Below are 23994 nucleotides of genomic sequence, written 5' to 3' on the forward strand. Positions count from 1 at the left end.
TTTAACAAACTTTTAACAAAGTTTGTAAACTTTATGTCTACTTTGTGCTAGGCACTATGTTAAGATCTGGAAATTTTTTTTTAATGAAAAAGATAGTCCCTGTTCTTAGGGAACTTTCAGTTAATTATGGAAGGCAATATACAAAAGGAAACTCAAAGGTAGGGAGGAGAAAGGTACTTGGCACAGGAATTTGATGATGAATTCCAGAGGAGTACAGCTAGTGGTGAAAAGATTGCTGGCCTACCAGCCCATCTTAAATGGAAATTATGGGAGGAGCTGCCTAACTTCATCCTTTCCTAGAGGCAGGAGCCTCAGGAAGAGATGAAGTATACTGATAAAGTATAAATTCCAGGGTTGACATGATCTTGATCTTAAAGGATGATGGAGTTTCTATGGCATAATGGTGAAATCCAGAGGAATACAACTGAGTGGGAAATGAAGAGAGAAATATTTTCCTTTGAGGTGACCATTTTTGAAAGGGAATACACAGAATTAACATCATTAGTTTCAATATGTTTGTTCAGGAGTCATTTTCATTATTTTATAACAACCTTTGCTTTTACTACTGGATTCCAAATGTTTGGATGCTTATGAAAAGAGTAATTTTTGCTTTGTACCATTCTATATATCCAGCCCTTCTGAGTTTTGTTGTCTCCTTTCTGAGCTTCAGTCTCACACCATCCCCTATCTTTTGGACATTTTAAACTGAATGTCCCTTAGGCAGTTAAAACTCAACCCAAAGAGAACTCATCTCCTCCCAAATACATTCTTCTTTTGAATTTGCCTATTACAGTCCACGGTACTACCATTTTTCCATTTACAGTGATCACTATCTAGTTGTCATCTTTGTTTCCTTTTTCTCACTCATATTTAATCACATCACATATTGAATCAATTGCGAAATCTTGTCTGTTCTATTCTGCAGCATCTTTCACAGCTGACCCCTTTTATCCATCCACAACGTATCACATAGTTCAAGCCCTCATCTCCTCTTGACTGGACTATTTATTACAATAGTTTTCATTTACTTTTGGTTGTGAAAAATACTTTATATCAGCATTTCTCACCATATGCTACAATAAATTCCATGTAGACAGAAAAACTAAATAGTAAGTTACAGTATAAAATAATTGAAAATAATTGTTACATCTTTCACAACAGTGATTATGAAGAATGAATTTGAAAAATAGGAAAGATTATGAAAAATAACAAAGAATTTTATTTAATAATAAACAAGGTTTTGCATGAACAGATAAAATGCAGCCAGAGTAAGAAAAAAAGGTACAGGTTGAAAGAAAAAATATCTTTTTATCAAATCTCTGAGTAAAGTCTATCATCCAAAAATCTTTGTATGTTTAAAAAGAAACCCTTTTAGGGTTTAATTCATAAGGTTCTTTTCCATGTTGCTATTATAAACCAAAAATAAGGTTGCCACAATGTTAGTACCATTACCATTACTGCTAAAGTATAGCTATATTTATAGTGGCTCTTCAAAATTTTTCTTCTCTCCTCAAATGTCCTATAATCATCCTTCTGATGATTCTTTTGTCTTGACTTAGTACTTTGCCTTGTATTTAACTAAAAATGTACTTTCTTGCATTTTAATGAAATATAAAAATGAATACCTTTCTGTTCGGGGAAAAAATTAAATAATCTGTTATCTCATTTCGATTATTTCCTCTAGGTAAAGAAAGATGTTGGCTTAACTTATTTCAATGAATACTCTGTGTACGCTTTTTCAATTTTCCCAAGAAATTGCATGAGAAGATAGTCTAGAAAAACACTTTATTTATTGGAAAGACCTTGATCTCCTCTTTCCTCTTTTAATCTTCAACTTTTCCCAAGTGTCCCCAATTCTTAAAGATCCTCACTAAATATTGTCATGCTTGCCAGATATTGTCTGCATTTGTCTACCTCCCCTTTTCGCAAACCTTTCAAAAAAAAGATCCATATTCAAAGACACTTTATTCCTTTTCTTTTTAAATCTACAAGTCTGTTTTCTTACCTTTTCATTCAACTGAAACCACTTTCTCTCTGGTTACTAATCTCTTCTTTGCAAAAATCTTATGACTGCTTCTTGATCCTTATCCTTATTGACCTGTGTGCAATGTTTGAAACTTTTAACCACATTTTCCTTCTACATATCAGTATGGGATTTTCTGACTGATTTCTCTTGCTTCTCCTACCTGTCTGACTGCTTTTCTCTTTTGCTTGATTTTTGTTCATGCCATGCTTATTAACTGTGCTCAATATCCCCTTTCTTTTTATGCCAGTGACTCCTAGATCTATTTAGGTTTCAGAAAATAAATAGCCCTTGTCTCTCCTGAGCTCTATTGAATCCTATGTGAGTCCTATATACTGCTAGTTTGACATTTTGATTGGATTTCCTTTGGGCATCTCAAACTGGGCATCTTCAAAACAACCCATTATCATTTCTCTCAACCTTTACACTCTGAATTTTCCTATTATTGTTGAGGGTGTCACCTCCTTTTAATCACCCAAATTCATAACCTTGTTATGAGTTGATTCCTTTGACTGAGAGCAGTAACCTCTTGAATCTTATTTCCAAATCTTGTAAATTTTTGTGTACTTGTTCTTCTCTCCACTCACACAGTCACCCCTCTAGTTTAGACTGTGTTTATCTTTTATTTAGATTAATTGGGCTCTCTGCTTCCAGTCTTTTCCCATGCCATTGCTGTCTTCACAGCTATCAAAGATTATCCTAAAATTATAAATCTCAACATTAGGGAGTTTGTGTTCACCTGGAAAAAGACAACACATAAAAAGAACCTGGAGAGGGTGGGGATTGCAAGAAAGGATGAAAGTAGAGAAAATCCTGGGGAGGATTTTTTGAATGAATGAAGCCCAGGTCTCATCCTTGAAATGGAGGTTTGGGGATAAGAGAAGGAAGCCACAGAGGGCTTCTCTATGTGAGAGATAGTCCAGGGGTTGAGTGGGTTTTCCAGATGAAGAGGTTTCTGTGGCATAACACAATAAGTCTTGTGGAGATGAAACAGGAGCGTAGCCTGGCAAGGGATGGAAACTACTATGACTGCCCTTGACCCCAGAATAAAGTTATTAAAAAGCTCTTCCTAAAGATTTACTTGAATTGATGCTGAGCGAAACACAGAAACAGGAATACATTGTAACAAGTATTGTTACAAGTAACAAGATTGTATGATGATTAACTATGAAAGACTTGGTTATTTTCAAGGTTTAGTGATCCAATGCAATTCCAATAGACTTTGGATAGAAAATGCCATCTGCATCCAGAAAAAAATCTAAGAGACTGAATGTAAATCAACATATGCTATATTCACTTTTTTGTTGTTGTTTGTTTGTTTTTATTTCTCTTAATGTTTTTCCCTTTTGCTCTGATTTTTCCCCCCGACATGATTCATAAAGCAATTAAAAATAAGTAAATTCACTAAGAAAAAAAATAAAAATAATTTTTAAAAGCTCTTCCTAGCCTAACTCTTTCCTATCTTTCCAGTCTTCTTATATTCTATTCTCCCAAGAATTCCAGCCAGCTTAACTTTTTTTGTGTTCTCACTAATGACACTGCTTTGCTCTGGCTCTTCCCTATCCATGTAAGGCTCTCTTTTTCAGCCTGTTAGAATACCCTAGCTTTCTTGGGGACTTAATTCACTTGCCACTCTTCCAAGAAACTTTTCTACTCCTTCCCAAACCCCAGGTAATGTTGCCATCCCCTCTAATGGACAGAGTGGTTCGCATCCATTTACTTTGCATTTACCTTATATGTTTTGATTTGTCATTTTTCTCAATATAAGCAGCTAGATAAACACAAGAGTGCTATACTTGGAGTCAGGTAGACGAGTTAGTTCATATCCTGCCTCAGCCTTTTACTTGCTATGTGGTCATGGGCCACCTAATCTCTCAGCCTTAGTTTCCTCATTTGTCCAATGGAAATGATAATAGGACCTACCACACAGAGTTGTAAGATTGCCTGAGATAGTGCTTTGCAAACCTAAGAGTGCTAAGTGCTAGGTACTCATTATTTTTATGTGTTGGTATTGTCCTTATTGTCATCATCATCATCATCGTCATCGTCATCATCATCATCGTCATCATCATCATCATCATTTTTATGTTCTTCAGAGCAAGGGCTATTTTAGTTTTTTTTTGGGGGGGGGGCAATAGCTCCAAGGCTTTTCATGATATGTGGCACATAGAAGATTAATACAAGCTTGTTGATTTTAATTGATGGTCCTCTGGGGTACAACAGAAAAGTTGCAAGAGGGCAATTAAAGCTGTCCAAAAGTGGAATGGGCTGCCTTAGGTGATGCTGGTTTTTCTGATTGCAAATCTTCAAGTGAAGGCTGGATTAACTTTTCTTGGGAATACTATAAAGGAATTCTTATTTAATATCTTATTTTCCCTAATTACACATAAAAACAAATTCCAAATTTCATTTTAAAAATAGAGTTTAAATTTTCTCTTTACTTTCCTACTCCCCTCATTGTATTGCTGTGAATAGCTAAATCATTCACAATTGATTATCTTAGAATATGACTAATACTTTGTACAATGTTCTCCTGGTTCTGCTCATTTTATTGTGCATCAATTCAGGTAAGTCCAGGTTTTTCTGAGAGCATCTGGTCAGCATTTCTTAAATCACAATAGTATTCTATTGTAATCATGTACCTTAATTTGTTTAGCCATTGCCCAGCTGATGGGTATCAATTTCCATTTCTTTGTCACCAGAAAAGAACTACTATAAATATTTGGTCATAGTTCCAAATTGCTAGTTGTAATGGTTGGATCAGTTCACAACTCCACAACAGTGTATTAGTGTCTTCATGTTCCTTCCTCTCCTCCTACATTTATCATTCTCCTTTTCTGTCTTATTATTCAGTCTAATGGGTATAGCAATACTATTTCAGTATTGCTTTAATTTGCATTTCTCTAATCTGATAATGTTGATTTAGAGCATTTTTTATATGACTATAAATAGTTTTGATCTGAAAACTGATTTTATATTTTTTGATCATTTGTCAATTGAGGAATGGCTTTTAATTTATAGAAGGAATTCTTGAACTAGAATTTGAAGGAAGAACACTGAAATTCCTTCCTATTATGAAATTTTTAGATTCTGTTAAAATGGTTTTTTTTTGCCCCATCAAGTGCTGTGTAAATGTGAGCTATTATTAAAAGATGATTCTCTATCAGTTTTCTATACAATGAGGTGCTATACTTTTTTTGTGATGTCTTAAAAGAGCAGTGGAAAAAAAAACTACTGTTGCTTACTCAGTTTCATTGCATTAATAAGATAATTAAATGTACAACAATTTACAAAGAAAATTTGTATAAACATGCTAAATTATTTTTAAGAAAAATATTACTTGGTTTTAAATGTAAAATCCTATTAATGTAGATTTAACTTATAATTTGTTTTTAGATAATTTCTTTAATATCCTGGTCTTAAATGAAGTTCATGAGATAATTGTGAAAGCTGTCAAAAAATATTCAGAAAATGCAACCTTGCAGATCGCGGCACTGAGCTGTTTGGCTCTCCTCAGTAAGTAAACTTTGCCTTGCTTTGCTTTAAAAAAAAAAAAAGTAATTTCCACAGTAAATGCTTTGTTTGATTTTTTTCATAGTATCATAATGTTTCATACACAAAAGAAGGTAGTGATATGCTTTTCTATCCAAAGAGCAATTCATTCATTTATTCCGTGGGATGATTTATCAAGGAAACAAAGTTGCAGTGACTAACCCACTGATATCACTCATTTGCAGTTTTAAGTTCTGTGCTTGATGTGGTCTCAACAATTTAATTATTCAAACTCTCATCATTTAGTTTTGAGTATCTGTTGTTTTTTTGCATTGTTTTTGTCATTGTTTGTTAACTGTCCTTTAGTTTCTTATTTTTTATAGATTTCGTTTTAATCCATGATTGGGTTACAGTTACTCTAGGGTGCTTTATTATTTTTATCATTAACTGGAGGAGATGAGATAGATGTAGAACTGCTTTTCCTTTATTTCCTTTTTTTGTTCTCAGTTTGCTTATTAACCCAGTTTGAGATTTCCCTATTTCAGGTTCAAGTGTTTGTTTTGTTTTGTTTTGAGAGGGAGCATGCAAAAGAGAAATGAGACTAGAAAAAAAAAGATAAAATGTGTGGTTACCACTCAAAGTTATTAAGTACCTACTACCAGAGGCACTGGCATTACAAGTAATAAAATAATTCCTACTCAAGAGGAGTTTATATGTTAATGGCTATTTGCTTTATTTCTGTGTTTTACTTTTATATTGTTTACAACTATTATCACTATTTGTGATAAATCTTTTATGAATAGAAATGAGTCTTACTGTTAAAAGGAATCCTTCTTAAAAGTTCTTTTTTCCTCCTTAATATCATTTGTTTAATATTTTGATTTATTATTTTTTTAAAATTATTTTCTTTTAAAAGTATACATTCCAAATTTTCTCCCTGTCACCCCTCCCTCATTCAAGAAAAGGCAAGCAATATAATATCAATTGTATAGTAAAATCATGCAAAACTTATTTCCTTATTAGCCATGTTTCCAAAAAAAAGAAAGAAAAATAAAGTGAGAAAATTTTACTTTTGTTTTGCACTTAAATGTTCATCAGTTCTTTCCCTGGTAGTGACTACTATTTCTTCATCATGAGTCCTTTGGAAGTCTTTCACAGTTGATCATCATTACAATATTATTATTACTGGGCATAATAATCTATTTTGAAGTAATTTTGCATTACTTCATATAGGACTTGGTATATTTTTTTGAAACTATCCTTTTCCCTTTGTCATATGCCTCAACTTGTTCAACCATTCCCCAGTTGATGAGCATTCCCTCAATTTCCAATTCTTTGCCCCCACAAAAAGCTGCTATAACTATTTTTGTAATATATAAGTCCTTTTCCTTTTCCTTTGATCTCTTTGGGGATACAGACTTCATAGCTATGTAGTGCTTTGGGTATGGTTCTAAATTGTTCTCAAGAATGGTTGGACCAGTTCACTACTCCACCGACACTTCATTTGTGTATGTATTTTCCCCTCATTCCCTCCAGCATTTGCCCTTTCTGTAGGTATGATGTGGTACCTCAAAGCAGGTTTAATTTGCCTTTATCTAAGTAGTAATAATTTAGAGCATTTTTTTCATCTGAAAACTTCAGGTTTCTCTCCTTTGACTGTAGGCAAAAATCTCCAATCTGCAAGAAAACCTCATCAAGGCAGAACTCTGAGCTCCTTTCTACCCTGCAACTGTGACCTAGAACTGCTAGTGGGCAATAAACTTGCCAATTGGTGCTATCTGTACCCAGTACCAGCAAAAGGGCCCCTCTAATCCCTTTTGGATTAGTTGTTCAACTCCTTGTCATCTCTGGGCTGAGAATTCCTACTGCTGCAGCTGTGGCTGCTGTTGCCACTGCAATTATGTGGGGAGTCTGGAAAGGCTTCCACCTAGATGCCACAGATTTGTCCTGCTGATCTCTTAAGGGTTCTTATGCTGGAGAAATGTCTTATTCCCAGCCTTTTGTTTGCTCTGCCACTACAAAATATGATTTCAAACTTATTTTAAAGTTGCTTTAAGCATATATTGAATTACTTGCCATCTAAGGGAGGAGGTGGAGTGAAGAGGAGGAAAATTTGGAACACAAGGATTTGCAAGGGTCAGTGTTGAAAAATTATCCATGCATATGTTTTGAAAATAAAAAGCTTTAATGAAAAATAAAGTTGCTTTAAGAAAAATAAGAGTACAGCTGAGTCTAATCTGTCACTTTGGCTTCCTCTCCATTCCATCTTAATATAGTTTAAAAGAAGTCTTAAAAAACAAAATCTCTCATGCTTAGAAAATAAACCATAACATGGCTCTCTTCAACAGTGAGATGATTCAAACCAGTTCCAATTGTTCAGTGATGAAGAGAGCCATCTACACCAGACAGAGGACTGTGGGAACTGAGTGTGGACCACAATATAGTATTTTCACTCTTTTCTGTTGTTGTTTGCTTGCATTTTTTCTTTCTCAGGGTTTTTTTTTTCCTTCTTGATCTGATTTTTCTTGTGCAGCAAGATAATTGTATAAATATGTATACATATATTGGATTTAACATATATTTAATATATTTAACATTTATTGGACTACCAGCCATCCAGGAGAGAGGAGAGGGGAAAATTTGGAACAGAATATTTTGTAAGGGTCAATGTTGAAAAATTACCCATGCATATGTTTTGTAAATAAAAAGCTTTAATTAAGAAAAAAACCAATTTACCTGAACTTAAAGAAAAAGAAAATAAATCACAGTCATGAACACTTTAGGAATTTTATTAAAACTAGTTGATTTTGTTGTGAAATTTTTGAAAAGTAAATCATTGATTAGAATTCTCCAAGGAGTAGAAGTTGGGGGGGGTGTGGAATAATATATAAAAATCAGCTTGGAAATTCTACAAAATAGCTTTCTAAAGAATCTTATTAGTTATTAATAACTAGTAAGTTATTAATAACTTACAGTTATTTACTAGTATTCCAGAGTATTACTAGTATTATACATTACTAGTATTATAAATAAATGAAGACTGAAAAAACTACTACTCCTATCTAGCCAGGAGTAGTAGTTTTTTCAGCCTTCATTTATTTATAATTTTCTTTAAATCCAAAAAATTCCCTAGAGAACTATGTTGAATAGTTATAGCTAATTTCTAATATTCACATCATGTTTATTGTTTGCTAGGCACTGTGCTAAATGCTTTATAATTATTATTTCATTTGATCCTCACAACAACATTGGGAGTAGCAACTATTATTATGCCCATTTTACAGATAAGGAAATTGAGGCAAAGAGGCTAAGTGAGAGTTACACAGCTAGTAAGTATGTAAGGGCAGACTTGAAATCAAGAATTCCTAACTCCAGGCCTAGTTCTCTACCCACTACACCATCTGGTTGCTTCAGAATTGTGGTTTATCCAATTGTGGAGCCAAATTCATAATTGTTGCTTCCTCCACAATTCAACATACTCAGAAGTTGCTTTTGAAGAAGATGCCAAAGTTTTATTCAGTGGATTGATCATATTAAATTTTGGAGGGGAGGGTGATAGTTTTAAGTACTGTCTCCTTAAGAATGATCTTAGCACTGGTTCAACTTAAAGTGGGGGAAAGGAAAAAATTAATTTAGTGATATGTGTGGTTGACCTAAGAATTGTGACATAGTTGGATTTATTTTAGAAGTGAAATGCCATCTCTAGTAAGATTATTCAATGAATGTTATATGTTTTGTTTTTACTCTTTATTAATGTAATATATCAGTAGAGGTAAAACTTAATATTCATTTTGAAATATGAAACAGCCAGTCACTTCAAATTAGAACTAATTTATGGCATTTTATTTTCAAGCTGAAACTATCATATTAAACCAAGATTTAGAAGAAAAGAAAAAGAATCAGGATGATGATGAGGACAACAAATTATACTGGTTAGAAGCCAGTTACACAGCATTGAAATTACATAAAAAGAACACCTATGTGCAGGTTTGATTATTCCCAACTCACCTTTAACATTGATTGAGAATTGTTTATATAATTTTACAAATTGTTTTTCTTTTCAATCCAGGAAGCTGCATGCTGGGCTTTGAACAATCTATTTATGTATCAAAGAAATTTACATGAAAATATTGGTGATGAAGATGACCAGTCAGTAGTAATTATTTTATATATACATATATATGTAAATGTTAATTAAATTAGAAAATTTTATTTATTAAAATTACTGTTTTTACTATAGAATTTCTTTATGTGTATCTGAGAGTTTTTCCAGAGATAACATAGTAAATTATATAGTAAATATAATAGATACTGTAATAAAATAAATAGTGGAGTCACAATGTTTAAACCTTAGCATTTTCAATAATAAGTTACTAACTTTATTAGCAAAACTTATGTTTGAAAGTTATTAACAAGAGTCTTTAAATTCTATTAAGAAATTCCAATATGCTAGTGACTTCTGGTAATCAAAATAGTACATTCAAAAAATTACATTTCCAGTTTCATCTCTAGGTGGACCATGTCACAATCTATCTAGGAATTTAAGTAGTAGGTACTAGAGGTCATAGCATAGAACATGACTCCTTTTAAAAACATCATGTGACAGATTGACAATATTATTTAAAAATGCTTCTTTTGTAGCAATAAAAAGATCAGGAATCAAGATTATATACATCAAGATTCCATAAATGGAACCCTACTTTCTTTTTTCCTTTCCACTGGTTGTTAGATATAAAAGCCAGCAAGAAAAGTTTATAGGACCAGATCCTGCTGCTTACATACATGATCTGTAAGAATTATATTAATATACTATTTTACTTAACAATCTCTTCTGGATTCCTATAGATTCAGTTATCAGATCTATGCTGATAATTATCACGGTTATACATTTCTAACTCTCTGCAGACTTCCATTCTCACATCTCCAAATGTCTGTTATATGTCTTGAATTAGATGTCCAGTAGACAAAATTGAATTTGTTATTTTTCTGCCTCCTCCAAACTTGCTAATGCCTGTTGATTTCACCTTTTCAGCATCTTTCAAATACTTCCCTTCTCTCTTCTGATAGTGCTCCCACATTGCCATAGGTCCTTATTTCCTCATGCCTGAATAAATGACTTTCTGGTTAGTTTGCCTGTTATAAATCTTTCCACATTCCAATCCATACACCTCCAAAGTCCTAAAGCACAGGCTTGACCATATCACCATCCCCATACAGCAAACTCCAGTGATTCTCTGTTACCTACAGAATCAAAGATAAAACCCTCTTTTTGGTATCCTAAGTCCTTCATAAGCTAGCCCCCTCTACCTTTCCAGATTTTTTATATTTTACACCCTTCAGGCCTCATGTAATTATCTGCCTAGCCACACTGACCTCCATGCTGTTCCTCAGAGAAAAAATTCTATTTCTCAGCTAGCTGTAGTTAAGTGGCTGTTTTCCATGTCTGGAATCTTTGTCTCTGGCTTCCTTCACAACCCAGTTAAGATACTACTTTCCACAGAAAGTCTTCTCATTCCTTCTTAATTTTAGTGCTTTCCCTCTATTGATTACTTCTAATTTATCCCTTACTTAGCTTGTTTATATCTACTTTTTTTCTGCCCCATTAGGTTGTGAATTCTTTGAAGGTGGTTCATATACTTCAATAAGTCTTTATTAATTTCACATTGACAATAGAAAAGTAATGGCAAATATCATTTCTGAGATTGGCTACACTTTTCCAATCTAGTTTCCATTATCTCTAAATAACCCTCTTTTTGTTTTTTAATGGCCTTCTCAATATGACCCCTTCCAAACCTTTCCATTCTTTTTATATATAACTCTCTAATGAACTCTGTAATCTAAGTACATTGGATGGCTTGCAGTTCCTCACATATGATAGTATATCTTCATTCTCCCTATTCACTTCTTATTTTTCCTGGCCTCCCTCATCTCAATTCTAGCCTTCTCTGTAGTTTACCTTTCCAAATCATCCCCTTTTCTCCTCATCTCTACTAGACCCTTTACTTTTTGATTAACTTAAATTAACTCAGTATATATCTTATATGTACATAATTATTTACATTTTGTTTTTTCCATTACACATTTCTATTACGTGTGCTTTTTGTATTCAGGCCTCATTTTTATTTTATTTTATTTTTTTGCCTTTCTTTATATTCTAAATGCTTCTCACAGTACCTGCCATGTAAGTGCTTAATAAATGTTTGTTGGACAAATTACTGTTCAAAGAATAGAGCCAAAAAAAAAAAAGGAATATAGCCATCATCTTGTTTGTATTTTAGGAGGTAGCATAATTAATATTCATGTGATAGTTATTTAACTTTCATCTGCTAAATCCAATTTATTTAGTTTCCTCAAAGAAATTTTTTTTCCTTTCCTTTTACGAAGTTTCGTGAATGCCTTTTTTTAAAATTAAATTTTATATATTTTGAACAAAAATTGATTTTCTTTTTCATTTTTCCTCTGTCTTTTATAAAACAAAACAAAAAAACCTTGTAATCAGTATGCATAATTAAGCAAAATTCCTACATTGACCTTATTCAAAAAATATGTGAATCATTCTATACCTGAATTCATTATTTTGCTGTTGGGGGTGGGTGGTAGCATGTTTCAGTATTGTCTTTAATCATGGTTATTTATTGTGTTTCAAAGTTATTTATCTTTACAATGGTGTTGTTATGTTTTCTTACTTCCCCATGCAGTTCATGTAGATTTTCTGTGGTCTCAATGAAACTGTTCCTTTCATTATTTTTTGTAACAATAGTGTTCCCTTACATTTGTATATACTATTTTTACTCAGCCATTTGCTAATTGATAGACACTTCCTTTAGATTCCAATTCTTTGCTACCACAAAAAGTTGCTATAAATATTTCTTTACTTATTAGGTTCTTTTTTTCTTTCATTGATCTCTTTGGTGTATAGGCTTGCTAATAGTATTGTTGTGTCATTACCTTAGTAAATGTTTAAATGCAGCTACAAAATGCTCCCTACGGTGGCTAGAACAATTCACAGTTCTGCCAACAGTATATTTATTCCCCTGTTTCCCTATAACCTAATATTGGTCATTATTATTTTTCTAACTTGATGGTTATGACTTGGAAACTCAGAATTACTTTATTTGAATTTCTCTAATTTTTAGTAAATTTGAGTAGGTGATTTGTTTGGGATTTAACACCAAATGATGAGATTGTAGGCACCAAAAGGTTCAGTCATGTGAAGTATTCACAATAGCCATTCTCTTTGGTAAAAGCTAGGTCTGTTTAGAAGAGATTGCAGACAAAATGAAGAGGTACAATAGACACCAAGTGATAAATATAAAATAGACTTGGGAAGGCATATAGTTAGCAAGGAAAGAAATTTTAACAATTGATTATGGAAAAGTTAAGTTCCCTCATGGAACTCACAATTTATCATGAGAAAGGGAACACTCCATTAGGTTGGAATATACCCTTAACTAGCAGGTTAAATAGCAAAAAAGATTTAATACCCTAAAAAAGTTAGTTATAAGAAGAAGAAAGATACTATAAGGCATGGTGGATGGGTTGAGGAAGGATACCACAAGGTATGAAGGAGGTAGGAGGGGAAAGTTACCACAAAGCAAAGTGCAATGACGATATATAACCTCAAGAAGGAATCAGTAAAGATAGTGTGAGCCATGGACAGATTTATGGGGGAAATTTAACCTCAGGAATTTGGATTTTCATATAAGTTAGATTTCTGATTGGATATAGCCAAGTAGGGATATGTATGACCTCCATATGTACAGAGTAGGAGCATGAATCTGTATTGATCTCTATCAGTGCCATTCCCTGCTTGTGCCAGAGAGCAATTCCATCAATGCTCCAGTCCCTCTCTGCCAACTGCACCCAATTACTGAGGATTTTGAGGATTTCATCAATTTGGAATATTTTTTTCATATGGCTATTTATTAGCTTTTATTTCATGCTCCTTGTCCATGTATTAATTGGGTAATGATTGCCTTTTGTTGCAATATCTCATTTATTTCAGAATATATCCCTCTCCTATACCAACAACAAACTTTCCCTTAACAAAGATTAATTTTTTTTGACTTTTAGGTCTATTTCTTTAATTCCTTATATTACTTAAATATCAAACTTTTATCAGAGATCAAAGGTCAACTAATCTACTCCCTCCTTTTATTGAGGAGAAAACTAATGTCTATAAATCTTAGGTACCTTGCCCAACGTCATCCAGGTAATAAATGATAGAACTAGGATTTGAATTCATGTCCTCTGATTTTAAATTGAGCATTGTTTACATTGCACCATACTGCAAACATTTCTTTCTCATTCCATAGCTTACCTCCTTATCTTATTTCCTTTCTTTTTTGTGTGCAAATGCTTTTCAATTTTCCGTCATCACAATTGTTTATTTGATATTTCATGACCTTTTTTCTTTGATGAAGGAGTCTCTTATTAGTCAGAATTTTAAAGAATGCTTCCATACATTTTTGACCGTTCGGAAATTTTCATGATATTATTTTTCACATTTTTCAAGTATTTATTTGGAACTATAAGATGCTAATGTAATTTTTTTTTGTTTTTCCAAAGATAATTTCTAATATAAATACTGATGCTTTTGAGATATAAGCTTTCATTTTATCTCATTTTCTGTAAGAATTTCCCTTTAATACCTTTTATTAGGTGTACTTTTCTATTACCATTAGTATTTCCCTCCTTACCTTATTCTTACTTTGACTCTCTTATTATTATTCTCTGATCTTCCCTTCTCTTATAATTTCTGCCCAGAATCATTGTTGAAGGGCTAGTGAAAAATGGTTATTTTCTCTGCATCTTGTGGTGTCTATTAATATCAACCTTCCATGAAAGGATTTATATTAAAATGTTAACAATATTTAATAAACATTTAATAGAGAACAAATAAAACAATCTTTAAAAGTCATTAATTTTTTTTTCTTTAATTTCATTTGAAAAAGGTATCCAGTGCATAGAGAAATACTACTCTCCATGCTGATGCATTCTTCAACAAAAGAAGTATTTCAGGCCACTGCTAATGCATTGTCAACTCTTTCAGAACAAAATGGTAAGGCATAACTGATAAAGTACAAGTTTTTATGTCATGAAATTTTTATTTTACTTTCTAATGTAACTGTTATTTTGTTTTACCTTTTGTCAGGAAAAGTATGAACTTCATCTTACCTCCTCCTTTCATGGAAGAAAAATAAAAATAATATACATCTAACATATATTCATAGTGAAGGAAAACATTATCACATTGATTCTATCCTAAAATGATAATCTTTTTATGTACTTTGAGTCCATCCATCTCTATCATGAATTGGATAACATACTTCATTATTAGCCTTCTGAAACCATGGTTAATCATGGAATTAGTCAGAGTTTAAGTCTTTACTTCAGCTGGAATAAAATAGGTTTTATTCTAGCCCCATTTTAGATATGTATAAATATTTATGTGTTTCTAGTAAATATCAAGCATTGAATTCTGATTTCTAATCCTTTTTAGTTATTCATTCCCATTTTAAGGGTGAGTTTATCCCATTCACATTTGTATGATCTTTGTGTATTGCTCTCTATTCTATACTTATATGTTTTTCCTTTTCTTTGTTTTTGACACCTTTTGCATGAAAATCAGGATTGTGAGAGAGAAGCATACTAAATTTCAAATGTCCTAAATTTGGTGCCATCTGCTTTCCTTCCCTGACCCTCTTTTTTTTCCCTCACTCAAAGCCCAAATATAAATTCTTATCTTTTCTATGTTTTAAAATTTTTTTAAACATTTTAATTTAAACTTTTGAATATCCCTCTCTGTTTCCTAACTTTTCCTCCATCATCCCTGAGAAATAAGCAGATCTAGTTTATACATGTGCAATATGTAAAACAGTTTGATATTAGTCATTCTATACAAGAAGACTTGAATAAAAAGAAAAAAAAATTTAAAGTGGAAAATGGCATGCTTCAATCTGTATTCAGTCAATATCAGTTCTTCCTCTGGAGGCAGATTTTTTGCTCCATCATTTAGTCCTTTGAGATTGTCTTTGATTCTTGTGTTGAGAATAGTTAAGGCATCCACAATTCTTCATCAACAGTATTGTTATTATTATCTTCATTGTTTTCCTGGTTCTGTTCACTTCACTATGCATCAGTTCATTCAAGTCTTCCCAGATTTTTTTTTTTTGAAATCTTCCTGCTCCTCACTTCTTATAACATAATAATATTCCATTAAAATCATATACTATAACTTATTTAGCCATTCCCCAACTGATGGGCAACCCTTTGATTTCCAGTTTTTAGGAGTCGCAAAAAAGATCTACTATTGATGAGGTCTAGATATGGGGTACCTAAGTGAAATTAGGATTTAATTGAGGTCTAGTGACAGGTTCGGAGTACAGGGAGTCAAAGAGGACTCCCCTGCAACCGCTTTGGATTCAATGCAAGGGTACAGAGTTAAATGAGATCTAGTAACGGCGCGAGAGTCCCCTGTAAAGGAATTTACAGGCCCAAAAAGCTAGATTGATAAAAGAGGTTTATTATGAGGATTGGAAGTAAGGTTAAAGTATAGTTAAGGAAATAGGTGAAAGTAGAGAGAGGAGGGCACTGGAAACAGGATTCTAGTGGACAGAGGGTCCTCGGGGTGCCAGGCATGGTGCCAGCATGTTTTGACCCTCTGCAAAGAGAGGGCTCCAGCTTGACTCTTTTATAAGGAGATTCAGCTAAAGGGGCCTATGGGTGGAGTCCCAAGTTGGCTCCTTGCTGTGTTTCAGTGAGGGCTTGAGTTTGTTTGGTGGGGGTTGGGAAACCTGAGCAGATCATTAGAATGAGGACTGGGACAGCCCAAGTTGGCTCAGATCCGGGTGGGGGCTGGGACAGGCCTGTATCTTCTATTGGAATTCAGAGGGATGGTTTTGACCAGGATTTGTGAATGCAAAGGTCCTAGCTTCCTGGATTGATAATGCATCAGCCAGGAGGGGTTGGGAATCAGAAAGACAGGAATAAATCATTTCTTAAAGGGACCACACCCGCATCACTATAAATATTTTTGTACAAATAGATCCTTTTCCCTTTTTTGGAATATCTTTGGGATATAGACCTAGCAGTAATATTGCAGGATCCAATGGTATACAGTTTTATAGCCCTTTGAAAACTTGAAAACTGTCTGTTCATATCCTTTGACCATTTATCAGTGGGGGAATGACTTGTATTTGACTCAGTTCTCTATATATTTGAGAAATAAGGCCTTTTTCAGAGATGCTTGTTGTAAAAATTTCCCCCAGTTTTCTGCTTTCCTTATAATTTTGGTTGCATGTTTGTGCAAATTTTTTTTTAATTTTATATATCTACAATGATTTTATTTTATATTTTGTAATGCTATGTTACATCCTTTGGTCCTAAATTCTTCCCTTTTCTATAAATCTGACAAATAAACTATTCCATGTTTTTTTTTAATTTGTTTATGGTAGTACCCTGTATGTGTAAACCATGTTCACATTTTGAACCTATCTTAGATATATAGGAGAAGATGGTTCTGCCCTACTGTTTTCTAGTTTTCTCAGAACTTTTTGTCAGATAATGAATTTTTGTTCCAAAAGTTTAGATCTTTGGGTCTATTGCATACTATATTTCTTTTTTTTTCCTTGTCTGTCATGTTTATTTTGATTAAATTTGATTTATTATCTTCTATCATTTAATAAACATTAAATAGCTAACATTAAATAAACATTAATAAATTTTTAAATAGCTTTTTATTTACAAGTTATATGTATGGGTAATTTTATAGCATTGACAATTGCCAAACCTTTTGTTCCAATTCTTCCCCTCGTCCCCCTACCCCTTCCCCTAGATGGCAGGATGACCAGTAGACGTTATATTAAAGTTGCATACTATATTTCTATGGTCATTTACTATAATATTTAATCTATTCCACTGATCCACCACTCTGTTTCTTAGACATTACCAGATTGCCTTTGATAATTACTGTTTTATAATATAGTTTGAGATATGATACAGCTATACCAACTTCTCTTGCATGTTTTTATTGATTCCATTGATATTCTTGAACTTTTGTTCTTCCAGATGAATTGTTATGATTTTTTTCTAATACTATAAAATAATTTTTGATTATTTGGTATAATACTGGATAAATAGGTTAATTTAGGTAGAATGGTCATTTTTATTGTATGGGCTAGGCCTAACCATGAGCAATTAGTACTTTCCCAATTTTTAAGATCTGACTTTTTTGTGTGAAAAGTATTTTATAGTTATGTTCATATACTTCCTGACTCTGTCTTGGCAGAAAGATTCCAAGTATTTTATATTTTCTACAATTATTTTAAGTGGAATTTCTGTTTCTACCTCTTGTCACTGAATTTTGTTGGTAATATATAGAAGTACTGATGATTTATCTCCTCTCTGACTTTTTGTACTTCCTTTACCATTTGGCTAAGTCTATTTTTTTAAGGTATTCTTTTCTTCACCATTGTTATGTGTATTCCTTACCAAGATATTATCTATTTTTTCATGGATTTTCTTGCATCATTCTAATTTCTCTTCCCAGTTTTTACTCTACCTATCATACTTTTCAGAATCATTTTTGATCCCTTTCATGGTCAGAGTTCAAGTCATATTTTTCTTGGAGGTTTTGGATGTTGGACCTTTGACTTTTTTTATCTTCTTCTGAATGTGTGTTTTGATCTTCCTTGTCACCAAAGTACTTATCTATAGCTAGAATTTTTTTTTCTTTTGTTGGCTCATTTTTCCAGTCTATATTTTATTTTTTAACCCTTTTGTTATATTAAGGCTCTGCTTCCAAGGTAGAGGGTACATTATCCCAAGCTTCAAGGATTTTATGAAGCTGTTTTCAGAGACGCTTCTAGGGACTTAGAGATTTTCAGCTCTCCCAAATAAATATGATCTAAGAAGAGGCCTGTTTACTACTCTTCTGCCCCATATTCTAGTCTGTGAATAACCATAAGTACACTTTTCTGCCCTGAAATTGTGAGGAGGGCTCCTGCTCTACTGGGGCTACAAGCTCTGGTATTCTATTCTTCTTGACTTGGAACTATCACTAAGGACTAAAACCCAATCCCAGGATGGGCAAAACAATAGTCTTGCCTTAGTGCTAGCAAAGAGACTCCTGTACTGTCTTTGTGACCATTTACTGTTCAATCCCCGTTTTTCCTCTGGTCTCCGAAAGGAGCAGCTGTCACTGCTGTTTGGTTTCTCCCAAGATCCAGTCCTGATTTGCTGCGGCTGGAGCTGAGGTCATCTCTGCTAGATTGTGTTCCATTCTCACTTACGTGCAACAGCTCTTTCCCACTGATCTTCTAAATTGTCTTTTGCTGCAAAATTACTTTACCCTGTGCTTTTGTGGATTCTACCACTCCAAGAATTATTTTATACTATTTTTAAAAGGTGTATGGAGGAGGTTATGTGAGAGTTCTGGCAAGTTGGTGCCTTTTCTCCACCATTTGATTCTTTAATTTTCTGACCTGAACTTGTGCATTTTATTACTTTTTTCTTGGAATATTGAGTATTGCATTTTTCTGTCTATATCTATAGCTAAAGTGGTAGGCCTGAAAGCTTCCAGGGCTGTCATAGTGATCTCATCCAGGGCAAAGTCTGCATTCTGCAAATTCTTGCTCTTTATTTGGATATGACCAACATACTTTTGGATTTGTCATAAGTTGGAGTTCCAGGAGACTCCTGTTGGGCTCAACCACTTAGCCAGGGAAGCTCTGCTTTTAAATTTCCATGTTAATAGTGTTAGACCTATAGGCTTTTCTTTGATCTCTGTTCTAGCCATGAAATTATTCCTTGCTTCTGAATTTTTTCTTAGATCAGTACACACCTTAGGGTCTAAGATCCCTTCCTCATCCTGGAACCTATTCTCAAATATTTATAATGCCATTTCACTAAGGCTTTTCAACTTATTTCTCTAAATGTATAGATTTCCCCATACTTCTCTTCTGCTCAATTAACTTCTGCGGTTCTCAATACTTGGCTCTACATATTGGTAACATTGCTCAATCAAAGTATTTGCCAGGTTTTATTCACTTTGGGGTCATAGCTCCAAATTGCTATCCAGAACAGCTGGATCCATTAATACCTTAATCAGTGGTACATTAATGTTCTTCTTTTCCCACAATCCCTCCAGTATTTATCAATTCCCTTTTTTATCATTTTTGTCAACCTGTAAGTATAAGCGAAACATCAGAGTTTAAATTTGCATTTCTCCAATCCTCTATTTTGGAGCACTTTTTTCATATGGTTGTTGGTAGCTTGAATTTCTTCTTTTCAAGAGCTCCCTATTCATATCTTTTAACTATTTATCAATTGAGGGATGGCTTTTATTTTTAAAAGTTCAAATCCATTCCTTATGCAACCTGAGAGTCATTTACTAATGAAATTCAGTATAAAATTAGTTTTTTTTTTCCTACTTAACTCTTCTTTCTAATTATACTGGTTTTGTTTGTCCAAAAAGTTTTAAATTTTATATACTACTATGCTCCCATTTTATCCAGTTTTCTCTTGTTTGGGCATAAATTCTTCTCCTGTCTATATTCCTGAAAGGAAATTTCTTGCTTGTTTTCTTGTTTCTTTCATGTTGGGTTGTAGAGTGTAGCCACATTGCTGAAAGCATGCTAGACAAAGGGTGCTGAATAAGTTCAGAATAGGTATCAGTTCATGTTTTTTCTTTCTTTGACCTTCTTTTGAATTCTGGTTGTCTTAGACCAGGGAGACAACTGATGGTGCTTTATATATGGTTCATAGTTTCTGTTTTGGGAAGGTTTAAGAGCTCATGGGAATCAAAGAAAATGTCTTGTCATCTATCTTATTTGCCAGGTGACCTAGAAACTTCTATTTTAGAATAATTGGTAATAATAGACAAATTATAGAAGTTAATCTGTATTATTCTATTTTCCTATTAATTTGAAGTATGTAAATACATTCTTTTATAAAATGTTTACACATCTTTATTTTCATTTTTGCAAATAATATATGTTCTCTTGTAGTTAATATCAGAAAAGCCCTGTTATCAAAAGGAATATACTGGAATGTAATGCGATTTATGATGAAGCATTTAGACTTTCCTGAAGTAGCTGAAAGTGGATGTAAAATGTTAAATCATCTTTTGGAAGGAAGGTAATTCAGATTTATGGAGATACTGAATATGCCTGATTTTGGATCAGATAGAATTTTGTTATAAGCAGTTTTGAATAATCAGAAATTTGAAAGTTTTTTTTAAAAATTATGGTCTTAATTTTGTAGCATCATCAGTTCACTTCAAGGACAGAAAGGACCCTTATTTTTAGATTTTTAGAATTTCTACTTAAATTTTCTAAGTACTAGATTTGGGGAAGGAGGGAGTCTTTAATTGCATTTATAGACAGAACCCACCTATTCTTCAAGTGTGTATTAAATGATAACTAGCATTTATTTAATATTTTAAAGTTTATACATTATGGATTATCTCATTTTCTTTCATTTGATCCATTGATATGAGAGAAATAGATATAAGCAAGAAGAAATCTACCTAGTTGTCTCTCTTCTCTGCTGACTTAAATTTATAAACCACTAGCTGACTACCATTATAATTGATCTCCCATTACAAGGTCCTGAATTTTATTACTGATTATACAAAGAAGATTATTGGGATAGGAGTAATTTCCAAATTAATTGCCTGTGTACTAACACATCAGATTAGAAGAAAGTGTAAATATGGGAAGACATTACATTGCAGTTACTCTACTTGTAATCTGATTGTTTAATCAATACTGACAAATGAGAAATAGAGGTATAAAAATGGTTTAAAATTATGCATAAAAGTAACCTTGATAATGGTTTTCTGCCTCAGTTATCAGGAATCCATATGAGACTTTAAATTATTTTTAGGTTGTTTAATTACTCAAAAAAATTTTTATAAGCAGTTTAGGCCTTTTAATTACTCAGAAAGTTTTTATAAGCAAGATTCCATTTTTACTAACTACTAAAAGCAATGTAGATTAATTTTTATTAATTTTTAGAAAACTTTAAATTGTTTTTTATAGAATTACAAAATTTAGGAATGTTAAGAATAAATCTGTTTTCTTTATAGTTTGGTAATATATCAACTTTTTTTAAAAATGTGGGGGGGGCCAGTTAGGTGGTGCAGTGAATAGAACACCAGCCCTGAAGTCAGGAGGACCTGAGTTCAAATCTAGCCCGAGACACTTAACACTTCCTCACTGTGTGACCCTTTTTTGCCTTGGCAAAAAAAAGGGGGGGGGGGAATTTGTTATTATTTTCCATTGAGGAAAATATCTAAATGTAATATGTTTACATGTGAAAATTTTATTTATGAAAAAGAAATTAATATCTTTAGCCTTAAAAATCTGTCACATGATAATACTGAGCTCCAGTCATAATGGCATACTGGTTTATATAGGAAGTATTCTTTTCTTCTAGGAGACTACAATGTGTTGTATATATAAAAATTTAATAAGAAAATGAGAGACTTAATCTGACTTTGGCATCTTAACACACTGACCCTCATTTAGATTGTTGTTAAATTTTTTATATTGTCTAAAAGATTAATTTCATAAAGTTCACTGCATACAATTTTAATTAAAGTCATGTGTAACATTCATCTCATTTTGTTGTTTTGAATGTATAGATGTATTGTATAGTATTTTACATTTTATCATTTATTTAAATTCCATATCTTCAGTAACCTTCATGTAGATGTAATGACATCAGTGACATCTCACATAATAAAAGTTATGAAAAGTCACAAAACCTCATCAACAGTGCAACTGGAGGCACTCCGAACTATTTTACATATTATTGTGCCAGGTAAGTGATATAATTGGTTTTGTTTGCCAGAGGAAATGAAATGGGAAAAGATAGCAAGTTGGACACATTTCTGACTTATCATTAAATATCTAGATATTTTGTTGCCAATAATAAAATATTTTTAGCCTAACTTAAACAGTAATCTCATGAAAAATGAAAGAAATTAAATTCTTATAAAGTAATGTGGTCAATGAGCTTTGATATTAGGAGACTTTAATGCTGACATTGTCCTTTTAAAGCACATTTTTAGAATTCTTTTGAAATGACCTTCACTTTCAGAGGATGTATAGTGTATATACACTACCTGCTGGAGAAGTGATTAAAACCAGAAAATCCAGAATAAGACATGTAATTCTGGACATGGTCAATATGGGAATTTTTTATTGGACTATGCATATTTGTTAAGAGTTTTATTTCACGTTCTCCTGCCCTTTTTTCTACTGATCAATACAGAGGAGTGGTAGTGAGAAAGAGTAAAAACAATAAAAAATAACTTAAATATTTAAAAAAAAACCTTTAGAGTCAACAGGTGCATTCTTTTTTATTTTTTTTTACTTTTCAATATTATTTTTTCCAAAGTGCATGTAAAGATAATTTTCAATATTCATTTTTGTAAAATTTTGAATTCCATATTTTTTATTTTCCTCTTTTTTCTCCCCTCTCCCAAGACAGCATGCAATCTGATAAAGATTATATGTGTACAAACATTTTAAATATATTTCCATATTAGTTATGTTGTAAAAGAAAAATCAGAACAAAAGGGAAAGAAAAGGCAAATTTCCTTTCTTTAAAAAAAAAGGTGAAAATAGTATGCTTCAAATTGTGTTCAGTATCCATAGCTTTATCTCTGGTTGCAGATGGCTATTGGAATTGTCATGGATCACTGTATTGCTGAGAAGAGCTAAGTCTGTCATAGCTGATCATCACATAATCTTGCTGTTACTATGTACAGTGTCCTAGTTCTGCTCACTTCACGTAGTATCAACTCATGCTCTTTCCAAGTTTTTCCAGGTTTTTTCCGCTCATTAGGACTTCAACATTACTACCTAAATCAAAATTACAACACATTAATATGGGGAAATTTTTTAAAAAGGGTAACACATCTCTTTTGCATATTTAGACACATCCATAAACTTGGAAGTGTTTAATATTGATGTTATGCATGATTGAGTGATGTAATCTCATCTACTAATCTCAACTAGACAGTAAAGAAAGAGATAAGTGCCTTTTATTCATCTGCCATACTTCCTACAGCAGCTTCCCCAAAACATTTTCTCTCTTCAGATACCTCTAATTATATTCCAGTCTTTTTTCTTAAGGCTTCTTTTTTTGTTTTTTATATCTTCTCCTTGTCTCAAAACCTCTATCCTTAAACCTTCTTTCCTCTGTGCGCTCAGAGTATGAGATGGCCTTCTTCTTTCTAAAATTAATGCTTCTATTACCTTCATTCTCCTCTAGTCATTCACTTTACTAACTTATTCCCCTCTCCCCTTTTGTGTATAATCAGTCACTTTCCATACTTTCTCCTTTTTTGTTTGCCTTGTTTGCAAACATGTTCTTTTCTAAATAAATTTATCTTGATATGCTATACACACACATACATATATATATATATATATATATATATATATATATATATATATATATATATA

General features: G+C 32.7%; 1 protein-coding gene across 3 annotated transcripts in view; it reads left to right on the forward strand.

Moving 5' to 3' along the window:
* LRRK2 (leucine rich repeat kinase 2) overlaps positions 1-23994 on the forward strand; it is a 177373-nt gene that overhangs the window by 27996 nt on the left and 125383 nt on the right. Inside the window, exons 8-13 of one of the 3 annotated variants that reach the window (XM_012550850.3) lie at positions 5420-5539; positions 9369-9502; positions 9585-9664; positions 14470-14576; positions 20524-20653; positions 22218-22342. In XM_012550850.3, coding sequence (XP_012406304.1) covers positions 5420-5539; positions 9369-9502; positions 9585-9664; positions 14470-14576; positions 20524-20653; positions 22218-22342 — 696 coding nt within the window. Of the gene's footprint in view, positions 1-5419; positions 5540-9368; positions 9503-9584; positions 9665-10156; positions 10305-14469; positions 14577-20523; positions 20654-22217; positions 22343-23994 lie in introns of those variants that run through there. The other 2 variants (XM_031940540.1, XM_031940539.1) reach the window with 2 other exon arrangements.

Source organism: Sarcophilus harrisii, chromosome 5 (assembly GCF_902635505.1).
Source record: "Sarcophilus harrisii chromosome 5, mSarHar1.11, whole genome shotgun sequence".
In the NCBI taxonomy this organism is placed as follows: domain Eukaryota; kingdom Metazoa; phylum Chordata; class Mammalia; order Dasyuromorphia; family Dasyuridae; genus Sarcophilus; species Sarcophilus harrisii.